Source organism: Lethenteron reissneri, chromosome 65 (genome assembly GCF_015708825.2).
Source record: "Lethenteron reissneri isolate LAM-NWPU_2019-01 chromosome 65, ASM1570882v1, whole genome shotgun sequence".
Taxonomy (NCBI): domain Eukaryota; kingdom Metazoa; phylum Chordata; class Hyperoartia; order Petromyzontiformes; family Petromyzontidae; genus Lethenteron; species Lethenteron reissneri.
Genome location: NC_083843.1, coordinates 8060548 through 8083698, shown reverse-complemented (window position 1 = coordinate 8083698; position 23151 = coordinate 8060548). Strand labels below are relative to the sequence as shown.

The following is a 23151-nucleotide window of genomic DNA, read 5'->3' as shown; positions in this document are numbered from 1 at the left end:
AACCACTGCACCACCGCTCCACCCAATACTGCACACATGACTCTCTATACACTAAAGACAAAGATCCCGCGTGTAGCGTTAACAGACTATTGGGGCAAGTGCTGCTAGTGAATAGCACCTATGAAGGCCAGCCTGGCAGAGACCCGCCTTTGTATCATCGCACCAGGTACTCATTTGAAGCTGATTCGACCTAGGGGAGACCCAAGACCGATTCAGATAATATTTATCAATTGTGTTGGTAAACCGGTCATGGGTCTCCCCTAGGTCGTCTCAGCCTCAAATAAGTACCTGGTGCAATGTGTAAACATCGCCACTTGGGAGACAAAGGCGGCCAGGCGTGGTGGTGGCCACCCACATCCTCGTGTGAAGTGCCGGCCTTTATTGGTGCTAGCTAACAGCACTTGACCATACAGTCTGTTAAGGCTATACGGGGGATCTTTGTCTTTGTATATCTGTGTGTATCTGTGTTTGTATCTGTGTGTATCTGTGTTTGTATGTATCTGTGTGTGAGAGTGTGTCTGTGTGTATGTATGTATTTGTGTGTATGTACGTGTGTCTATCTGTTTGTGTGTATGTATGTATGTACGTGTGTCTATCTGTGTGTTTGTATGTGTGTGAGTGTGTGTGTTTATCTCTGCGTGTCTGTGTAGCCTTAACAGACTGTTGGGGAAAGGGCTGTTAGTAGCAAGTAGCAGAGCCTGTGAAGGCTGGTACTCTCGCACACGAGGGGGTGGGTGGTCAGCACCAAAACAAAAATACACACACAGACACACACAGACACAGTAACAAAGACACAGACAGTAACAAAGACACACACAGACAAAAGCATCCAGACCAACCCACTAACCCAAAGAAAATTATCCCCAATGTAGCCTTAGCAGACTGTAGGGGAAAGTGCTGTTTGCTAGTAGCACCTATGAAGTCCGGCACTGTGGCACATAAGGGGGTCGGTGACCAGCACCACGCTCGACCCGCCTTTGTCTCCCCAGTGGCGATGTTTGCACATCGCAGCAGGTACTAATTTGAGGCTCAGTCGACCTAGGGGAGAGCCTGGACCAATTCTGATAATCGTCACTGGTGTTGGTGAACCGGTCATGGGCCTCCCCTAGGTCGACTCAGCCTGAAAAAATAGTTCCTGGTACGGTGTGTAAACATCACCACTGGGGAGACAAAGGCGGCCGGGCGTGGTGTTGGCCACCCACCACCTAGTGTGCTGTGCCGGCCTTCATAGGGGCCGTCCATAAATGACGTCACGCGATTTTTGACCCCGCCCCCTTCGTCACACGGCGTCACAAAAAGTCAGACCCCCCTCAAATATGACGTCACAAAGCTCTGCCCCCCCCCCCCCCCAAAAAAAAAGACATGCTTCAAATCGCTTTAAGGTATTTTAATTGTAGTGCGTATTTAATGTGGCGCTGCACTCTGATGCTGTAGGAGAAAACATTCATTAAAAAGTCTATTTAATTAAGTAGAACGTGTTGTCTATGTAGTGGCGGTACGCGCTGACAAGGGGGGCGCGTGTGTGAGCGCGCCGGGTGTGGCTACATCGCGTGGTATAGTGGTGACGCGCGCTGACAGTGATGGATCACGTGGCAGCGCGTGGTGCGTGCTTGTGTGCGCTGACACAAGATGGGAAAAAGGATCGTGGCTACAGCACGTGGTGATTGGTCAACTGGGGTGGGTGCTCTCAGCGACGTCCGCATGGGCTCCGTCTCCCTGGGAGCGGAGGACTATAAAGGAGGACGCGCGGGAGCACTCGGGGAGTTGTTAACCAGTGAAGATCGAAGACGGAGTTGGAGACATAGGGCCCTGAGACCCCTAGTCCCGCTGTCCTTGTAAGGGCCGGGGCCCTGTGCGGCTCAGAGGCGAGACTGTGGGACCCGGGGTCTGACGTCCATGTGGGGCGAGGCTGTGGGACCCAGGAGTCGAGACTCATACCCCAGCCGGGGTGGGTTCCCGAGAAGCTACGGGGCGGAAGAACCCGTGGGTGTGTAGCCGGGGGAACCGCGCAGCTTAGGCTACAGTTGGCCATACTTGTAAATAAGTTTGGTGTTAATAAAAGTGTGCTACCCGTTAAGTCGTCGTCCCGCCAAGTTCCTACTTTACATCTATATTGATTTAAGTTGCGCATTTTGACGTGACGTCACATTTCTCTAACCCCCCCCCCCCCCTAGGTGCGTGACGTCATTCATGGACGGCCCCATAGGTGCTCGCTAACAGCACTTGCCCCAACAGCCTGTTAAGGCTACACGGGGGATCTGTGTATTTGTGTGCGTGAGTCTGAGCGTTGTGCCCGTTTCTCTGCGCTGCTCACACTCCGTGCTCTCAGCAAGCACGACTCAGATGCAGAATCCTCACTGAGCCACCATCAACACCCCACACACTCAGTGCGGGGTAGAGCGGTTGACGAAACGAGTGGTGGACGGAGTGGAGCAGCTCCATGGAGTCGGCGCGGTAAAACGACAGCAGCCCCGCCTCCCAGTGCAGGTGACACCCGACTCTCCGGGGAGGATCTCTCACCGGCACTGAGATCGCTACACCACCATGACGCACGAAGCAGCTGTTGTCATCTTTATATAAAACCCAGGATGAGTGGTTCTGTCCCAGGCTGCACTCTTTACCACGCCCTTTCCGTGCGATCGTCCCGTACGCGACTCCAACCTTATAGCCCCCCGCCGCACTCCCCACGTCCACCTCCCAGTAGTGCTGACCAGACGAGAAGCTCTCGGAGCACAGGGCTTGTGCACAGACATCAAAGCGGTGTGGGTGATCGGGGCGACCCTGGGAGACAGCAGTCCGCGTCACCGTCCTGAGGTCCGAGGAAATCTGGAGGTTGTTGTGGGCCGAGTTTGGGTCCAGAGTCGGTGAGCGTCCATCTGCAGTAACGATAATCACAGTAACCGTGTAACATCAGCACAACTATAACAACAGCAGTCGTGCATTAACACGCACGTACATTACAAGAGAGCAATTCATAATGAGCATTATTATACAACGTTGTAATGCTTAGCTATTGGTGTAATGACATGTAACGGGCATTTTGTGAATCATATTCTTAGGTTTTTTCGGTAAAGTCACGTAGGTAAAAAATTAAAATTTATAAAAGTAAAGTAAAAATAGAACAAAAGTCACGACGTTTCGGAGGCAACACAAGCTTCCGTCTTCAGGTGGAACCGTACAAAGTAAGAATCCACTGCTGGATGAGGGCCTCCCTACACCATGTGGGTCGTGAGGGATATTTGACCATACTTCACCACGCCGGTCACCACGCGTTGGCGAAGGCAGGGGGCGCGGCTGGCGAGAGCACAGAAGTACGGTACACGTAGCCCCGCAGCCTGTAGCACCTGCTAGGCAGGGTGGTGGCTGCCCCGCCACTTGGCCCCGCAGCCTCTAGCACCTGCTAGGCAGGGTGGTGGCTGCCCTGCCACGTGGCCCCGCAGCCTGTAGCACCTGCTAGGCAGGGTGGTGGCTGCCCTGCCACGTGGCCCCGCAGCCTGTAGCACCTGCTAGGCAGGGTGGTGGTGGCCGCCCGTGCGAGCCCTGCCCAGGCCCAGCCCCTGCGGGGCTTTGCGAGGTGCCAGGAGGTGGGGTGCTCTGTGCGCTGGGGCTGCACAATTTGGGGAGAATCTCTAAGTGCGATTTTTCTGACAGATTGCGATTTGATTTGCGATTACACTTTTTTAATTCACGGTTCAGTTCAATAGTCACTGCGTAATAGATTTAAAACATGTGATGGAGCATTACCACGTGATACCATCAAAATAAGAACTGCTCTTTCTATTCTAATGCAACTTAAAATGTATAAATTGCTTCCAAAATGTATTTATAAAAAAAAAAATTGAAATAGAATGATCAAACATAGAGCAATTGATAAGTTAAGTAAATACAGTTATCATAATAAAGAAAACAATTCCAATAATAAAGTAATAGGACTTTTCAAATCGCAAAAGAAAATCGCAGCCTTTGCGACTTGCTAATCGCATTGTTTCAAATTGCGATTTCGATTTGAAATCGATTAATGATTCAGTCCTACTGTGTGGTAGTGCCCGCGGGAGGAAGTGGATTGCAGCAGCAGCAACGTGGATATCAACACCGCCGTAGCGTCTCTGTGTGTGTACAACAAACACAAACATCTCCTGTGTGTCACCTTTCACAGGCTGTAGGGGCAAGTGGTGTTGGTGAGCACCTGTGAAGGCAGCACGGCACACGAGGTGGGTGTGATAGTATAGTGATGTACACTCGTGTGTGTGTGTGATAGTGTATTGATGTACACTCGTGTGTGTAATAGTGCAGTGATGTACTCTCGTGTGTGTGAGATAGTGTAGTGATGTACACTCGTGTGTGCGTGTGTTAGTGTAGTGATGTACACTCGTGCGTGTGTGTGATAGTGTAGTGATTGTTCTGCCTCACGGCAGGAGTTTTGCCTCACGGCAGATGGGGGGGGGGGGCGTATGTACACAGGAATTTCCTGTTATTGATGATTATTTTGGTCACGTGACCAGGAAGTTGCGATTTAAGATTCCCACTCAACCACGCGGGCGTCGGCCATTACACACGTAATTCAAGATGGTGGCACACATCGCGTCCCAGTGAAGCCAGCCGCAATTGTCCATTGTGGGACCTTAAGAAACATTGTCTGTAAGTTCATTTATGTTCTTATAATTTTGGCAATGCTGTTATAATGTTATAATGACCGTTATAATGATGTAAATGCCTTTATAATGCTGTTAAATTGTTATGATAAATACGAGGCCTAGTTAACAACGAAGCCAGCAACTTTTCTTATTGTGAATGTTACTTGTAATTTAATAAGTAGAGTCAAACTTGTACCCAAGTAACTATATTGCGATCTGGAGAGCAAGGATGACAAAATGTCTCATTCATAGTGCAGTTTTATTTGTAGTACTGTACATCTGGGGTGCAGTGTGATGCTAACACGGTGTGCCTTATGTTACAAAGCAGCTTATGCTCTTGTATAGCTATTCAGTGGTAATGTAGGTGCCTGCCCCCTCCAGGATCTATTGTTTAGAAATATGTCATTTAAGACAATGTTATGATGCTGTGGTATTCATTCATTGTGTTGGTGTTTTCGGGTTATAACAGATGCTGTCTCTGTGTTTTCTCACCAGCTTTACCTCGTTAAAATCAATAAATGACGTTTAGAGGTGAATGTTTACCCTGGCTCTGAGGGTTTATTGGACGCGAGGTTATCTTTAACAGGCTGTTGGGGCAAATGCTGTTAGTGAGCACCTATGGAGACCAGCATGGCACACGAGGGGGTGGGTGGCCAGTACCACGCCCGACCGCTTTTGTATCTCTCGTGTCTATGTCTACACACTGCACCAGATACTAATTTGTTTGTATGTTTAATCTCTTTCGCACTGCATATAGCCGACCATGTATTTACGGCTGAGTCTACCTAGGGGGGTTCAGGACCTGTTCAGATAATCATCACAGTTGTTGGCCGTGAGCAGAAATCGAACTCCAGTGGCTGGATTTATAGTGCAGCAAGCTAACTGCTAGACGACCCCTTTCCACACACTCCATTTCATCGCGACATACACACAGCCACGATTACATATGCAATAACATACATGCACACGTGGCAAGAGTCAGTGTTACTCACACATGAACGGCAGCAGTTTGATCAGAGCTCCCTGCTGTGCGCTTATCGTGGCAATGTCTTCTTTGCTGGGAGATGAGTGTGGAGCTTCCTTCTGAGTGTCTCTCCTATGAAACCACAACCAGCAGTGACTCACACAACCCGTGTCTTACACAGCATAATGACGCACAGCAATCATCACACAGCATCATCACAGAGCATCATCGCACATATCATCATCACATGGAGCATCACCACACACAGTCAGTGTCTTACAAAGCATAATCAAACGCAGCATCATCATCACACACAGCCAGTGTCCTACAAAGCATCATCACACAGTATCATCATCACACATAGAATCATCGCACACAGCATCATCACGCCCGACCAGCATCATCACATACACTCCATACATCATCATAACACAAAACATTATCACACGCAGCATCATCACTCACAGCATCATCACACAGCATCCTCACACAGCATTATCTTCACAGACAGCATCATTACACAAGCATCATGTCCCACACACAGTCACCCAGTGTGTGAATCTGTGTGAGTTCATGAGTCCATACCGGTTTGTCTCCTTCAGGTGAACCTGCAGGAGTCAGACACAGGGGGGGCGAGTCAGTTCAACTCCAGCCACATTAACCACACGGTGATTGATAGAGACTATGAGCTGGGCTGCGCTCAGCCATTAGCGTATCCCAGTGTTGTTGGTAGTAATCAAGACAAAGCTGTGGACTCGTACGGACTCGATGGTTCTCATCAGCAAGGTATGGCCTTTCAAACCGCTGCCACGGGCAATAGGCGTACGAGGCACTCGACATCGAGTGGCAATGGTTGCAATCCAACATTAGAAATAATTACATCATGGGACCTCCTTTGCGTTACCTTTGTCAAAAGTTTACAAATTTTGGGACAATTTTTGGGCCCAAAAACTGCAGAGAGGCCCATCTTTAATACGATTTTTGGGCCTAAAAGTCGGTAATGTACATGAATAATGTATATACATAACGTACTTGGTTAAATGTGAATAGCCAAACTAGTAATAGAGATACATTGTAATTTATATTCATATATTAACCCAATCTGAGATTCGCACCTGATTGGCTCACCGTGATGACTTCACATTTATTCCTCTAAGACCAAAACAGGAGAATTTTTCCACAATTCTGACGGCCACCTGATGAGACTGGTTGTAATTACCGGCAAAATGTTGTACTCCTATTGTAAATATTATTGGCTTACTCTCCAACACACCAGTGTGCTGAACTAGTAACTCATTGGCATGCTATTTTCACGTGACAAATCGAATTGGCTGTGTCGGGTGGTGGCGGGTTTAACGACTTTTATATGTATGCGATATAACCCAAATAAACTCTCTACTAATGGAGAACACTAATTGAAGCAGACAATCTCCGGATTTGTTTAAACTTTCCGAGACTGATCAAAAAACAAATGCCCGTGGCTTTCTTGTTGATAAAATCCCTTCTATTTTAGCATTGATTGGTGAGCATTTGGTTACATTAATAATCAAAATCGAGCAGTAAGTAGCTTAAATCTGTATATTACAAGACCATGTGGTTAGATGTTGTCGTGCCAACGTCTGCATACAATACCAACCGATTATTAACTCTATGGATTTGTGTGTTAATCGTTTATTGATTCTTTGGAAATTCAGCGGTAATTTATATTTTTACTAAAATATACAAATCCACGTTAGTGGGCTTGTTTCCACCTTTAATTTCAGAACGCATGGGCCATAGATTGTATTGGCAATGGCGCCTTTCTAAATGTACAGGCAGTTCTCGACTTACGAACACCCGACTTACGAACCAGCTTTCATGAATTATATATTTTTTTACGTCGACGTAAAACGCGAACGTAATCACGGAACAATTTTTTTCATCTTACCGATCCTCCGCAAGATATAATGAGTCAGCCTCATGCTGGCAGTGAGTGTTTGTGCATGTGTGTGCCCGTGCGTGTATGTGCGTGCGTGTACAAGTTAGTGTGTGGGGAGTGGTAGTGCAATGGTAAGCGCTCTGCGTTACCAACCCAGCGACCCAAGTTCGATTCCCGCTCACGACCAACAGCAGTGACGATTATCTGAATGGATCCTGGGCCTCCCCTAGGTCGACTCAGCCTCAAATGATTACCTGGTTTGGTGTGTAAACATCGCCAATGCAGTTGCAACAGGGGTCAGTGGTGGCCAGGTGGGGTGATGCCCACTCACCCCCTCGTGTGCGGTGCTGGCCTTCATAGACGGTGCTCTCCAACAGTCTGTTAAGGTTATATGGGGCATCTTTGTCTTGCGTGCGTGCGTGTGTGCATGCGTGCCCCGTGTGTGTGTGTGTGTGTTCAATTGTGGTGACTCATTGCGTCTCTTTCAACAAACCAGACAGGATCAGGACTTAAGGTAAGCGAAATAAAACCGATTTTTTTTCTATTTATATTACTTCATCTTATGTTTAATTTACTATACAAATGTGTTACCATGTTATGTGAAAATGTACAGTATTTATTCTTATGTATGAGTTTAACAATGCATCAATGTTTTGTTGAACTGTAACATATTTCATGACACAGACTTTATGGGCATTTAAATAGAGTAGATTGTTGCGTTCCGACTTATGAACTGTTCGACTTACGAACAGGCCTGGGAACGAGTTGTGTTCATAAGTCGAGTACTATCCTGGCTCCGCGAGCGCTCTACCTGCAGGAACGTGAGCGAGTCCCTCTCCTCCTGCAGAGCGTGCAGGCGCGTGGCTGCTGCTTGGAGCTCGCTGATCTCTCGCTCGTAATGAGTGATGTTCTCCTCGATCCGGGACAGCAGCTCACGCCCCTTCACGTCCACGCGATCCAAAGCTGCCTTCTCATCCTCATCCAGCGTCGCCCTCAAACGGGTGAACTCACCTGAGATGCGATCCTTGGTCTGGACCATGCAATCCTGCAAGGGTGTGTGATGGATTCTATAAAATCATATTCCATGCTGTTAAGACCAAAGTCACATTGTTTTCCGGTTACTCCAAGCCTATTTTCCCCTGCTTCCACGTTATGTCTTTGGACTCACATCCCATTGAATATGTCCATAACTTTAGGTATCTAGGTGCTATCTTGCCCTTCACATTGATCATATCGCCAGTAAGATTGAATAAACAAAATCCTTTAAATAAATAAACACATTGTCTCACCTCGGCTCCATCTTGATATAGTCCAAGCTGCCATCCTCCCCATCTTTGACTCCTGTGAAATCATTGACTGCCTCGCCTCTTTTGTTCCATTATACCACCTGGCTGCCCACTTTGACCTTGATGCCTCCATATAAACACATTATTGCAACCTCTGTATCACCTCCAATTTATCCCCCCTGGATATGTTTAGAGACCACCACTTGGCTGTCTTCATCCTAATATTCCTTTAAAACAAATCTGCCAAGTATGTAAGGTCCTTCTAACTCCACAAATTCCCAGTTGCAACCTCAATAAGTACCTCCCTGTTCTCTCCAAAATGACCATATATTAAAACTCGGTTTTGCGACACATCTTTGCATGCTGCTGATACTGTGATGCCACCACCGCGAAGCCGCTCGGCGGGTGCCCCATCCACGACCTAGCCACCACCAAGCGACCGGGCCGACCCCGCTTCCTCCTCACCGCCCCCCAAATGAACACACCCTCACCCATTTCCCCACCTAGAGCTCCGAGGGGAGGTCTCCTGGCCCGCAGGTTTTTACCAGAAAAGCCCTCCTAGGGATAATCTTCATGGTTTCCTGCGGCCAGGGAATTGGGCGACCTCTCCCGATGCTGGTTCGCACCGCGGCGCTGTGACCCGGGTTGAGATTGTTTGGTCACGGCGAGGGCTGTCCCACCACCACGGTTGAAACGCACTCCCCCACACACGTATCGGCAAGGCAGGCAGGGGTCCACCGCCATGAGCAAAAGGGAAGACGGGGGGGGAGGTGGCTGATTGGCGCAGCGGGCATGCTCGGGGACCGCCACCGGCGCAGCAAGCCCGCGACGAGCCTTTGTCGCGGAAACCGCGGCTGATTGGCATAACAAAGGCGCCCTTGGACCACCGCCAGCACAGCAATCAGTGGGGGACCCATTGTTAGGGAAACCGGGAATGCGGCTGAACGGATGCGGCGACCTGATTGGCCGAGAGGGCTCTCGTGTCGGCGTTCTTTGATGTAGGCTAAGGATAAAAGGGGGGAGCAGAGAGGTAAAGCGCTCTCTTACTCTAAAAAGTCAGCGCTCGGGACGGCTTCCAGCTTGGCCACTCGAACGTCCGTGCGACGCATCGAGGTGAGCGGCGAGGACGAGCCCAATGGAACGCCATGCGTATCTTACTGGGAGTAAGAGATAAAGGAGTATTGGGGTTAGAGATATAAAAACCAAATCCGCTTAGAGCCTATCGAATTAGATCAATCGGGTACAGACCCTTGGGCGACAGTGTAGGCCTGCCTTGTCGATCATTACTGACTTAACAGCGAATCGCAGTCAGCCAGCAATAAATCATTCATAACTAATCGTAGCTTCGTGTGGTTTCAACGAGAGTGTGAACGCGCGCGGTGCTGTGTGTACGTACGCTCACAGCGTGCGAGTGCTGCGCAGGGCTGCGCGAGAGGAGGTATCGTGTTTGGATTGTCGGTGCTATGAGTACGTACGCTCACAGCGTGTGAGTGCTGTGCGGGACTGTGCGAGGGGAGGTATTGCGTTTGGACTGTCCGTGCTGTGTGTATGTGCACTCACAGCGTGTGAGTGCTGCGCGGGGCTGCGCGAGAGGAGGTATCGTGTTTGGATTGTCGGTGCTATGAGTACGTACGCTCACAGCGTGTGAGTGCTGCGCGGGGCTGTGCGAGGGGAGGTTTCGCGTTTGGACTGTCGGTGCTGTGTGTACGTGCACTCATAGCGTGTGAGTGCTGCGCGGGGCTGTACGAGGGGAGGTATCGCGTTTGGACTGTCGGTGCTGTGTGTACGTGCACTCACAGCGTGTGAGTGCTGCGCGGGGCTGTGCGAGGGGAGGTATCGCGTTTGGATTGTCGGTGCTGTGTGTACGTGCGCTCACAGCATGTGAGTGCTGCGCGGGGCTGCGCGAGGGGAGGCTTCGCGTTTGGATTGTCGGTGCTGTGTGTGCGTACGCTCACAGCATGAGTGCTGCGCAGGGCAGTGCGGTAACACAAATGAGCCCGGGGATGCCGGCGGGGACCCCGGAGAGAGTTCTCTTTTCTTGGTGAAGGGCAGGGCGGTGCGGTAACGCAAACGAGCCCGGAGATGCAGGCGGGGGAGACCCCGGGGGCCAACGGCCCCCATAATACTACCCCACGTCACTGGAGTGTCCTTGCCTCTCAGCCTAGGCCGGGCTCCCTCCCCAGCCTCCAACACGATTAGAGGGCTGAGATATGAACCAGTGCTTGACTCTATTTTCACCAACCTGCACTGACCCACGCAACTAAGTATGGCCAACTAGCCTCAATGATCAACACGATGTTGCGGAACCTTCGTCCAGAAGTGTATTGGTGAGGATCTGTAAATTATTTACCAAAACAGATAAGCACATGTTCTTGGTTCTTTCAGTAAAGATAAGCACATGATTCACCTTCTGCATATATTCATCATTAAAAGTATTTTGTACACAATCTATTTGCCCCATGGCCTTTTGGGACTGAATTATTGTATCAGTACTGGCAGACCTCGCTAAACGCTCAGTATGCTTTCTGAAGAAGTGAGTGCTTATCGAATAAGCGCTAAAATGGAGCTTTTTGTCATCAACTCAACTCGCCGTGTTTGAGGAGGAGGAATGCTGCCTATGACCCCAAGAACACCATCCCCACCGTCAAACATGGAGGTGGAAACATTATGCTTTGGGGGTGTTTTTCTGCTAAGGGGACAGGACAACTTCACCGCATCAAAGGGACGATGGACGGGGCCATGTACCGTCAAATCTTGGGTGAGATCGTCCTTCCCTTAACCAGGGCATTGAAAATGGGTCGTGGATGGGTATTCCAGCATGACAATGACCCAAAACACACGGCCAAGGCAACAAAGGAGTGGCTCAAGAAGAAGCACATTAAGGTCCTGGAGTCGCCTAGCCAGTCTCCAGACCTTAATCCCATAGAAAATCTGTGGAGGGAGCTGAAGGTTCGAGTTGCCAAACGTCAGGCTCGAAACCTTAATGACTTGGAGAAGATCTGCAAAGAGAAGTGGGACAAAATCCCTCCTGAGATGTGTGCAAACCTGGTGGCCAACTACAATAAACCTCTGACCTCTGTGATTGCCAACAAGGGTTTTGCCACCAAGTACTAAGTCATGTTTTGCACAAGGGTAAAATACTTATTTCCCTCATTAAAATGCAAATCAATTTATAACATTTTTGTCATGCATTTTTCTGGATTTTTTTTGTTATTCTGTCTCTCACTGTTCAAATAAACCTACCATTAAAATTATAGACTGATCATTTCTTTGTCAGTGGGCAAACGTACAAAATCAGCAGGGTATCAAATACTTTTTTCCTTCACTGTATGTATATTAAAGCTAATAATTACGTTTAACTATTCAAACATATACATCATGGATATTGCCTTCCTGGTATTTTGATGTGGTATGTAACAGTTGTAAAATGAAACCTTTTATGAAAATAAAATCTGAAATTATTCAAACCGTTAAAATTTGACACTGAAGATGGCGACACGAATATTGCTTAAATGTCACTATTCACAAAATACATCGTGGATATTCCCTCCATAGTCTTCAGCGCTGAAACACCATCTTAGGAGTCAAAGCAGACGATCCAGAAACCGGTCTTTGGAAGCCAGCTGAGATTTTGCAGTCATCCTTAGCCATTTATATATAGATAGATATGTTTTGATTTTCTATTTTTGAAAAAAATGTTCTCCAGGCCCATGAGCGCTATAATGAATGAGTGTTCTACGGCATCGTGCTAAGTTAGGTCTGCCTGTATTCATTCAGTACAAGAAAACTCTTGAGCGGTTTTGACATGCAGAGTCAGGCTTGCTTGAATCAATGCAGGTGAGCTGCCAGATTTTATAGATAAGGACCCTCTCTCTATGATATGGATCCAAGTTGAACGCAAATTAATGATACATAAACCAGTCTATTGTTGCCTCTACTGAATCAATGCTGACAAAATGATGCACTCCCAGAAGACTGCAGAATCAATACTTTCGTAAAGATGCACGCCCACTTAGTGTGGCTGAAAGAATGTGTACATTTTTTTATCATCATTTCATCATCATTTTTTTATCACGAGGTACGAACGTTTTTTTTCTATAAACGTTGCATTTGTTTACAATTTAAGCAAACATTTCCATAATAATCCAATTTCCTGCAGTTATTACACACTGACTCAAGACTAACAGTTCACTGGAGTCTACGGAGTGGGCCTCACAGTGAGGTCAACTCCACAAACACTCACAGGGAAACTCCACGCAGGGTAGAGGTCACAGAGTCCACACACGTTACCTGCACGTCCTTGCGAGCGGCCTCCATCCATTCCACGCACTTCTTTGCCTCCAGCCTCTTCTTCTCCACCGCTCGCATCTCCTCTCCAACTCCACTCTGTAAGAGACGAAGTCACCGGATGAAACTCCACTCCCTTGGCGTCCCCTCTCAGCCCCACTCCACACGGAGCCCTCCACAGTGATGGCTCTATAATTGCCACCAGAAGAGTGTTGAGGAAGTCCGCCTGAACTGACTGAAAAAGGCTAAACCGCAAGAGACCGTGGAGAGAGACTCAACACACGGTGATGTTCGTTGTCTGAGATTATTTTTATTAATCCCAGGTGACAGTTTTTATCAATTAATGTAGTGGTATCAGAATCAGTTTATGTATTTATATTGGAAGAATCAGATGAGCTATAAAGCTCTTTTTCACAGATGTCCAGTAGGGGTGGGTAAGAACGTTACAAGAACAAACTATGCAAAAACCAGATAGTAGTGCAAAGTACAAGAAAGGTAAACAAATCACCCAATAACATACACATACAACTAAGCGATCCCCATCCTACCAGGCAAATCCCACCGAGGTATTAATTTATGTTTCAGAAGCGACCTGGTCACAAATTATAACTCAACAAATTGGCTTATCATGTGGAAATGTATGGCAGCCAAATAATCTCAATGCATGTGTTTTCTCTGCACCTCAGTGGTTCTCACTGTCGGCATGTGGGCCTCACCTTCCGTGTCTGATGCTCGTCCTCCAGCGTGTCAACATCATGCCCTCTGTGTTCTCCAGCGATTGTACAGACTGTGCACACGAGGCTCACGTCTTGCTTGCAGTAGAATATGAGCTCCTGTTTGTGCCTCTTGCACTTGCGTGCTTCAGGGTTCACATCTGGTGAAACCAGGACGTGATCATTAAACTTCATCTTCTCCAGGTGAGGCGTTAGGTGCTCTGTGCAGAAGGATGTATCACACTTGAGGCAGGTCTTCACTGCAAGCGTCTTGCCTTCTGGGCAGTGGTCACAGAAAACAACACCACCAGCAGCAGCAGCCATGGTCTCAGTCACTCGCAGCTGCTCTATGAGGTTGGCGAGTGTCACGTTCCTGGTCAGCTGGGGTCGTCGAGGGAAGGTCTTGCGGCACTGCGGGCAGCAGTAGGAGTCTGTCTTCTTCCAGGCGTCCTCCAGGCACTGGAGGCAGAACGAGTGGCCGCAGCTGAGTGTGGAGGGGCAGTCAAACGTGTCCAGGCAGATGGAGCAGGTCAATTCACGGTCCATGTTCTCAGCAGGAGCTGCGCTTGCCATGACCCAAGGATGCACCCAAAATAGTTTCTCACTGTGGCTCAGAGAATATATTTCAACAAAAATATTTCATATTTATAATATCGTGAGATGTTGATTACCATTGACGAGGTGTGTACTGTTCAGGAGACGCTGTGTGAGCAGCTCACACAGTAGAGACGAGCAAGGAAATGAACTGACTTCACCTGCAGTGAAGTTATGATTACCTCGAGACAAGCCCTGGAATGTTCCACGCGGCGGCTGGGCTCACCTGTGTAGATGTGGCGTTAAAGTCACGCACTGTGTAATAGCTAAACCTGCTTTTTGTGTTTAGTTTGTTGTCCTTCCCCTGCACTTCCGATTATCACGGTTGGCTCCGTATGGTGTGGAAGAATTTAAACATACATAGCTTTGACTGATCTCAAGTGATATAATTTTTGTACAAACAAAACCCAGCAGCAGCAGCCAGGGACACATCAATAATGGTTAGTCCCACAGGTCTCATTCTCTCCTTCTGAAATCTGTGAAACGGGTTTATTCCTGGGGGAGATGTTCTCCCTTGTGGATAGCAGCTGGTTAGTAGTGTGTGTGGATGGTGAGTAGTGTGTAGATGATGAGTGGCGAATATTTTTAATCAAGGCTCACAGACAAGAAACAAGGATTTTTAATTACGTTACACGGGTTACAAACCTCACGAGGCACCCCCATGGAATGTGCTCAGATGTTTTAGGAATGTAAAAACAAGCCCCGCATCACACATACCTGTCTAGATGTACCTGTAGACTCGCGCCGTTGGCTTTAACCAGTGCCAACAATGGACTTTGTAAGAACATGATCACAATCGTAAAAATAACACATCCTGAGATGCGGGCTTTCGATTCCAAGCAGTCGCCTGTGATTAAACGCGGTTCTCCGGTGAAACGAGTTGATGGTTTAAGCACCATAATCAATGCCAGGCATGAACACAAACGCATACAGAGTTTGGTTATGAGATTCATTTGTCAAAAGTCCAGTTCTGAGCATTGTAAAGTAGTGGTTTGACCGCCGTGGAGCCGCACCTTGTACCGACATTCTGATGTAAAGGTGAACTTGTTTTTTTCCCAACTGTGTCTTTATCCATTTTTTTCTCCCAAGGCCTGTTTGTTTAAGCTTCACAGTCTGTAATCGTATTAAACCTTTATCAACTAATATTATTACTGGCTTCATGCATCCTCTGTTCATCTGTCAAAATATTTTTTTTTATTCTTACGACACAGTTTTATTCTGAGTGGATGGTGGTTGTATGTATGCTGAAATTCTTTGTCACCGTATGTAGTCAACCGTGCTAATCGAAGGTGTGTGGTTTAGTTTGTGGATGAGTGGTTAGGTGAATGGGTGTGTGGGTGAGTGGGTAGGTATGTATGTTGAACTTATTTCGCAACTTACGTAGCCATTCGTGCTAATCGAAGGTGCGAGTGAGTGGGTGGTGGTTGAGTGAGTAAGTAGGGGGGTTGTTTGGTGAAAGGGGAGACAGATGGGCAGGAGGATGGCGTGAAGCGTGGGCGAGCAGGTGATGAGAGAGGGCTGGAGGAAGAGTGGCTGGGAGGGCTTGTGGTTTAGTGGTTGGGTCCCTAGGTGAGTGGCCTCACGCATTACCACAGCGAACAGCCCCTGGCTAAACAAACATCGTGGTTCATTTAAACTCATTATCTACGTGACTTTCACCGTCAATTTTCCTATTATGCGTAAAAAATCGAGGATTTAAATCTTAATAACCTAAAAAATATATATTCATCACCTATTGTTAATGTTAAGATGTTACATCCTGGACTCGCTGAATTTGGCCGATTCTATAAAAAAAACTATTTTTCTTTTACCAGGTAAAGCCCACTGAGGTATATAGCTCTTTTCAGAAGCGACCTGGCCACAATTTATAGCTCACAGAAGTGGCTTATTACGTGGACATTTCTAGCAGCCAAACACTCTAAACGCACTTTTATAAGTGTGAAGGGAATCATCGGAGGATCCGGAGAAAAATGCTCGCGACCACAGGCAGCGAGAATGCAAACTCCAAGTACACGTACAGGCGTCAGTTGTGGGATCGACCCCACCACCTCCTGTATACCAGGCGAGGTAGTTAACATCTTCCAGCCACGGCAGCGCGATGTAAAAATATCACAGAGCAGCGACAACGAACAAGGAAACGAACTGACTTCACCTGCAGCTAAATTATAAACACCACGAGACGCGCCCTGGAATGTTGCACGCGGCAGCCCGCACTCACCTGTGTAGACGTGGCGTTACATTCACACACACAGTGTCAAGGTTAAAGAGTCGCAATTGATATATTTTTACAATAACCCCACGGTAACCATGAAAAAGGTGATGGCTTGTCCTACAGACTGTACACCAGATAGGGTGAGGCTGTGTTTTTCTACCATCAACAACACCGTGTAAATTCTTATTAAAGATTTCAAATTCTAAGTAGGCTTTGGCGACCAATATTATCCATAAAACGTGTTTTTGCGTTAGTTCGCGTAAATATAAAGGTGTCGTTAAACCCGCCACCACCCGACACAATCAATGAGAAAGGTTTGTCACGTAAACAAAACATTCCCGCTAGGGTGAGGCCGTGCGTTTTGCCCAGCTGTAAGTTCGTATTCAAGGTAAAAAAACGAGTCCCCTAAACCAGGAGATTCGGAAACCAAAATAACAAGGAGAGATATTTTTGTTTTGTTTTTTTACAAACCCGTAAGTAAAATAGGAACCAAACAACTCATTTTTTCAAGAGCCGCAATGCAACGTGATGTGAGTACGAGAGACGGTGGTGCTGGTGGTGGTCCTTGATAAATAAGAACGTGGTGTGAACACGAGAGACGGTGCTGCTGGTGGTGGTCCTTGATAAATAAAATGTCTCACGAAGCAGCGGTCCCTCAAAGGGCCACACGCCGCTCTGGAGCCGCAGGTTGCCGACCCTGTGCCCTGAACCAACTGCCGTGACGGTCAAGTAATGATCATTTAAGTAGTATAATTGTATTATAATGGTATTATATAAATATAATTAATATGTAATTGGAAATGGATCATAATAATAAAACAATGATCGAGCGATTTTTTACGTATTAATAACTTTATTATAATTATATAACTGTTTCATACTGACACCTAAATAATAATTAAATAATAATAATTAAATGCTCGTGCTATAATACTATGATGCTAATGCAATAATTGTATTTTTATAATTAAATAATATATTTCTACTGATTACATAATCATTCAGTAATGGTAATATAATTAACATGTTCAAAGCGACATTAAACAATCGCTCTCGGGGTGCTATGCATGGTAAAGCAGAAAATAGTGAAAATCACCCAAGGAAAGAAGTGAGAAGAACATTTGAACATCACTAAAGAGAGAAAGCTATTTTAAACAATGACGGCTTTAGTGGAGATGTGAAGATGAGCAGTGACTCGGAAGTCCCCTTGACCTCGAAGGGCAACGAGTTGCAGAGTTTAGGTGCCGCGATTGCCAAGGCACCGTCACCTCCACGTGTGGAGCCTAGAGACCGTGGGACAGTGAGGAATGCACAAGCTGAGGATCTTGGCGATCTTGATGCAATATTCGTGGCTGAAGAAGGTCATGAATGGAGGGAGAAGCGAGTCAATTTAATGCGAGGGCGAGTTGGTTGGAGCTGCCTTTTTCACGTTTGTGTCATTGCCTCTTCCTTCTGCGAGGATCTGTGTTTACGCTTTGCAGTTCTTTCTTGGTCTCATTCTCTCCATCAGAATATCTGCGAAACGGGTTTATTCTTGGGGGAGATGTTCCCCCTGGTTAATGGCGGCTGGTGAGTAGTGTTTGTGGATGGTGAGTAGTGTGTGTGTATGGTGAGTAGTGTGTGGATGTTGAGTGGTGAGTAGTGTGTGTGCTTATGAGATGGTGAGTAGTGTGTGTGGATAGTGAGTGGTGTGTGGATGGTGAGTGGTGTGTAGATGTTGAGTGGTGAGTAGTGTGTGTGGATGGTGAGTGGTGAGTATTTGTATCAGTGCTCGCAGACGAGAAACAAGGATGTAACATTACTTTACACGGGGTTACAAACCTCACGAGGTACCGTCATGGAATGTGCTCAGATGTTTAAGGAATGTAAAAACAAGCCCCGCATCACACAAACATACAAACCTGTCTAGATGTACCTGTAGATTCACGCTGTTGGCTTTAACAAGCACCAGCGTGTGTCACGCTAGCGCTCATTATTTCCCCCCTGTTGATTGGCCAAAACAACATTTACAATCGGGGATGTTTACACGAAAGAAAGTGTTTCTATATTTAAAAGTTTAAATACAATAACATGTTTAAAACAAACTTGAATAAAATAATTTGTCTTGCCATAACCCACGGAGAGAGAAACCATCACCAACCACAGGGGTGATTCTATTCCATTATTTCACAATGTTACTAATACAACTTTAGCATATTCCGTCGATTCAGGTTGTAATTTGTAAATAATTGTACAATAACAGTTGTAGTGATTTTATAAATCTGTGTCTTGTTTTTTATGTTTAAAAGTAAAAGTTAATGCGATATTGTTGCTATCCCCCGCCCCCCGCTGAGTGAGTGGTACATTCCGAACAGCCCAACAGCTACGGTGAGCAATGTGGATCAATGCAGATACCGGTAACGCGATTTGTTATTGTCACAGATGTTAATTTGGCATTTTTGAACTGATGTACATCAGAATAACACATCCACAGTAGTTTAACACGTAAAGCCTTCGCGACAAATATCCATTATACAGTTTAATTGGGGGTTAACCATCTAACCCAAACAACCTGCATTATGCACATCCACAGTATATATAAATATAAAAGTTAGTAGTTCCCTGCGTCTTGTTGACATTCGGGTGATTGACAGAAAGTGCTTTGCTTTATCCACCGCTTTCTATGTTGGCGGAGTGCAGCGACGATTTCGCCTTGGCTCCGTGTCGCCATGGACTGCGTCTGTAGCGCGTTGTGGCGAACGGCGTGCCGGTGGTGCAGCTCGTTGACGCACAGCAGCTGCTGCTGCTGTTGTTGTTGTACAACATTAATGGTTGACGCCTCATCGATGTCTCTTTCAATTCACTACGCGCGATTTATCACCGATGTGACTTTTTACTTTGACGACAGACACTTCTCATCGTGCTTGATTCGAAGCTTTTGTGACTGCAGGAATCCATACTCTTTGGTTGTTTCGGTAAAAGAATATCTACGTGACTTTACCAAAAGAAGCAAGGAGTTTACTTCTCATTATTTTCTCACAATAACCTCGCCGTTGACTGTTAACAGCTCAGATCTAGCACATGGTGTGGGTATGCAGAGCTGTCAACCCTTTATCAGTGCCCTACTTTATTACGGACCAATCCAGACGTGATCGGTCACCCCGTGTCCCTTATAAATCTCAGCGTTCATCCTGCAAAGTCCCCATCACAAGGGAGAATCACAAACAAATAGACAAACAAAATGTTTTAACTCAATTTCTCTGTACGACAATACGGGTAAATCCGTATGGGTTGAGAGGTTTGGGTATGTAACAACATTACACATCACACTATACAGCACACTATACACTGTATATAACTCAGTTATAGTACATGGTGAGGGTATGTAACAACATTACACACCACACTATACAGCACACTATGCACTGTCTATAACTCAGCTATAGTACATGGTGAGGGTATGTAACAACATTACACATCACACTATACAGCACACTATGCACGGTCTATAACTCAGCTATAGTACATGGTGAGGGTATGTAACAGCATTACACACACGTGTACTGTATCTGAGCTGTACACAGTAGATAGTGTGATGTGTCATGTTATAGACAACCTCATCGCTTGGGTCTGAGTAATAAATATTAACACACACTCACATAGCTGCTTGGTGGTGTGAGTTACACTGTTATAGACACATGGAGAAACTGAAATGCACACAAATATATATCTGTGCAAATACACACGTATTTTTAACATTGAAGAAAACTCACGTTTAATCATGACACTGCGTGGTCTTATAAGGTAGTACTGTATACAACAGGTGACGTTTCGAGCAACGGCCCCTCTTCACAGCATGTCGCGAGCGCGGAGAAGTTGAAGAGCGACTCTACGAATGTGCTGAGATTGTTTTTTGTGGTTATTTGTGCTCCTCTGTCAAACGCAGCGTCGCCAAAACATTTAGGTGATTTGAGAACGGCTCCCCATGCTACAACGCTGCAGAAGCTGGCGTTGTTATTTATTTATTTATTCGCTGTTGATCCGCTAAACTCTGCCACGTGCAAACAAAGAGAAACGCGTGCGTGGAAACCAATTCCAAACCCTTACATTCACTGAAGCAACGATCATCAGAGTACAAACCCGAACACGCACGCACTCATTCAGAATCGCAGTCCTGCTTAACTCTCAATGATGTCCTATGAATAGGCTCGTTGCCTGAAACGTAGTTTAATATGTTACCTTTAAGGTCCATGCAGTGTTATTTGACGGACGCGTCGAGATATTTTGTGACGGTGAGAGAACGTCCCACGTGAACCGGCAGTGCGCACCGCACATTCGTGCATTTGACTGCCATCTGATGCTTGTGGGTGCGCTGCATTGCCTCTGTTCTTGGCTCTGTATCAATGTGTTTTACGTTGTATATAAACGTAAACCGTGTAAGATGTAGATTTTAACGTTTTTATTTGGAGTGATTAGATGTTAACTCTCACGCCTGGTCTGCAGAAGGTCGTAGATTCGATCGCGACGCCTGCTGCATATTAGGAGATTGCGTGTTTCTCTATCCCCGTGGTCGGGTTTTCCCTCCACATTTAGAATCAACATCACGCGTTTAGATTATTAAGCTACTGATATACATTTCCACGTGATTATAAGCCACTTCGTTGAGCTATCATCTGTGATGGCCAGATCGTTTCTGAAAAAGAGCTACATTTCTCAGTTGGCCTTACCTGATAAAATATACCAAAATATAGTGCATAGTAAATAATTGTATTGAAGTTTTTACGCATGTGTCACTTGACACCTTGAACACCCTTGCGAATGAGAAGTTTAATCGAGCGACTTTCCAGGTTAAATATTTTAACCATCAACATCCTGGGCGCTCACAACATCGGAGATGAACAAGGAAGCCAACATTACTTAGCACGAGGTTACAAGCCTCACGAAACACTCCGTGGAAATGTGCTCAGGTGGTCAAGTTCACAGACACGAGCTTCGTATCGCACGCAGCTCTCTAGACGCAACGTGAGACACGTTACACGGTCGGCTTTGACCACTTCCAGACGGGAGCCAGGTCCACTCGCTACGCTCTCAGCAGGAGCTGCGCTCGCCACGACTCTCAGTGGCTTCTCACTGATAGCCGCTCGCTGTGGCTGAGACGTTGTCCCAGGAGCACACACGGCGGCGACGAACCAAGACACGAATCGACTCACCTGCGTAGACAGGAGCGTTGCATTTACACCGCGGTGTTGGAGTTTACGGGTCGCGATTTCTACAAAACCCAGAGTGGCCAGGCAAACGGTGATGGTTTGTCTCTTGGACTGATGTCGTCGGCTATGGTGAGGCTCTGTGGGTTTCTGCACCAAACCATACCGTGTAAAAATGTATTATTAAAGGTTTTGAAAAAAAGTATGTCGTCTCTAGCATTGACATTTATTTGTTCTGGATTTATTTTAGCAAAACTGTTTAAAATTGTCTTTAAAAATAGTCAAATTAATACTGTTAATCATTTGACAAATCATCTCCCAACTCCACGTGTAAATGATTGGGGGATCAGGTGGGAGAGTAGGAGGGTGATCGTGTGGGTGGTTGAGCAGGTGTGTGTGTAGGTGGAGATTGGTGTTGTAGTGGTTAGTGCGCTGTGCTATGAACCTGCCGATCCAAGTTCAATTCCCACTCCTGGCCACCAAGACCAATGACCATTGTCTGAACCGGTCATGGGCTTCCCTTAGGTCGATTCAGCTTCAAATGTGTAGTTTAAATATCACAACTCGGGAGACAATGGCGGCAGGTCTTGGTCCAAGGCTACAGACAGCACTTACCTGTGAAGGCGTAAGCTGTAGATTTACAAACCGTGCCCGGGTGTAATCTCCGATGATATAACATATATACAAATACAACAACAGTAACCATCCCAAAATAATACATGTTTACACAAGTCAGTCTCAGCTATGAGAGTCACATTCACAGCCTGGATGACAATCTTGAAAATAGATTTTCAGATTTTATTTTTTATTCACCCATAACACATTGACCCTTGACCCACAATACAATGTGATTACAATTCACAGGTAACCCAAACCACAATCAAGTCTATGTATATTTACGCGATCTAACCCAATAAACCTTTATCATTGATAATATTGGTCGCGAAAGCATAGGTGTTAAAGTCGATTTGTTTAACCAGGTGAGAACTCAAGAGACCAGGATGAGTCTCGGTTGCAAGAGGGATGATAATGATGCTGCTTCTGCTGCTGCTGCTGATGATTTTGTTACTGCTGATAATGATTCTATTATTGATGCTGCTGGTTCTACTCCTGATGCTGATGATGATGGATTTACTGCTGTTGATGCTGTTGCTCCTGTTACTAATTCTGCTGCTGATGATACTTCTGCTGATGCTGATGATCGAGTCGAGTTGAATTTTAATTTAACAAGGTGAAAACTCAGGAGATCAGGATGAGTCTCATTGACAAGAGTGACCTGGGTCACAAAAATGAAAAAAGTCAAACCCAGGCGAGCAATGAAGCAAATATAAATCTCACCCACAGCCCAGAGCACAACGCA

At 46.4% G+C, this 23151-nt stretch overlaps 1 protein-coding gene across 1 annotated transcript; it reads right to left on the bottom strand.

Annotated features, from left to right (window-relative positions):
- Nucleotides 1-1402: 1402 nt before the first annotated feature.
- Nucleotides 1403-14541, bottom strand: LOC133359406 (tripartite motif-containing protein 14-like). Its single transcript, XM_061577820.1, has 6 exons — nucleotides 13806-14541; nucleotides 13093-13188; nucleotides 8328-8561; nucleotides 6184-6206; nucleotides 5627-5730; nucleotides 1403-2876 (listed from the first exon to the last, which is right to left on the bottom strand). The coding sequence occupies exons 1-6, from the start codon at nucleotides 14373-14375 to the stop codon at nucleotides 2326-2328; spliced, it is 1578 nt and encodes a 525-aa protein (XP_061433804.1). The 5' UTR covers nucleotides 14376-14541; the 3' UTR covers nucleotides 1403-2325.
- Nucleotides 14542-23151: the final 8610 nt, after the last annotated feature.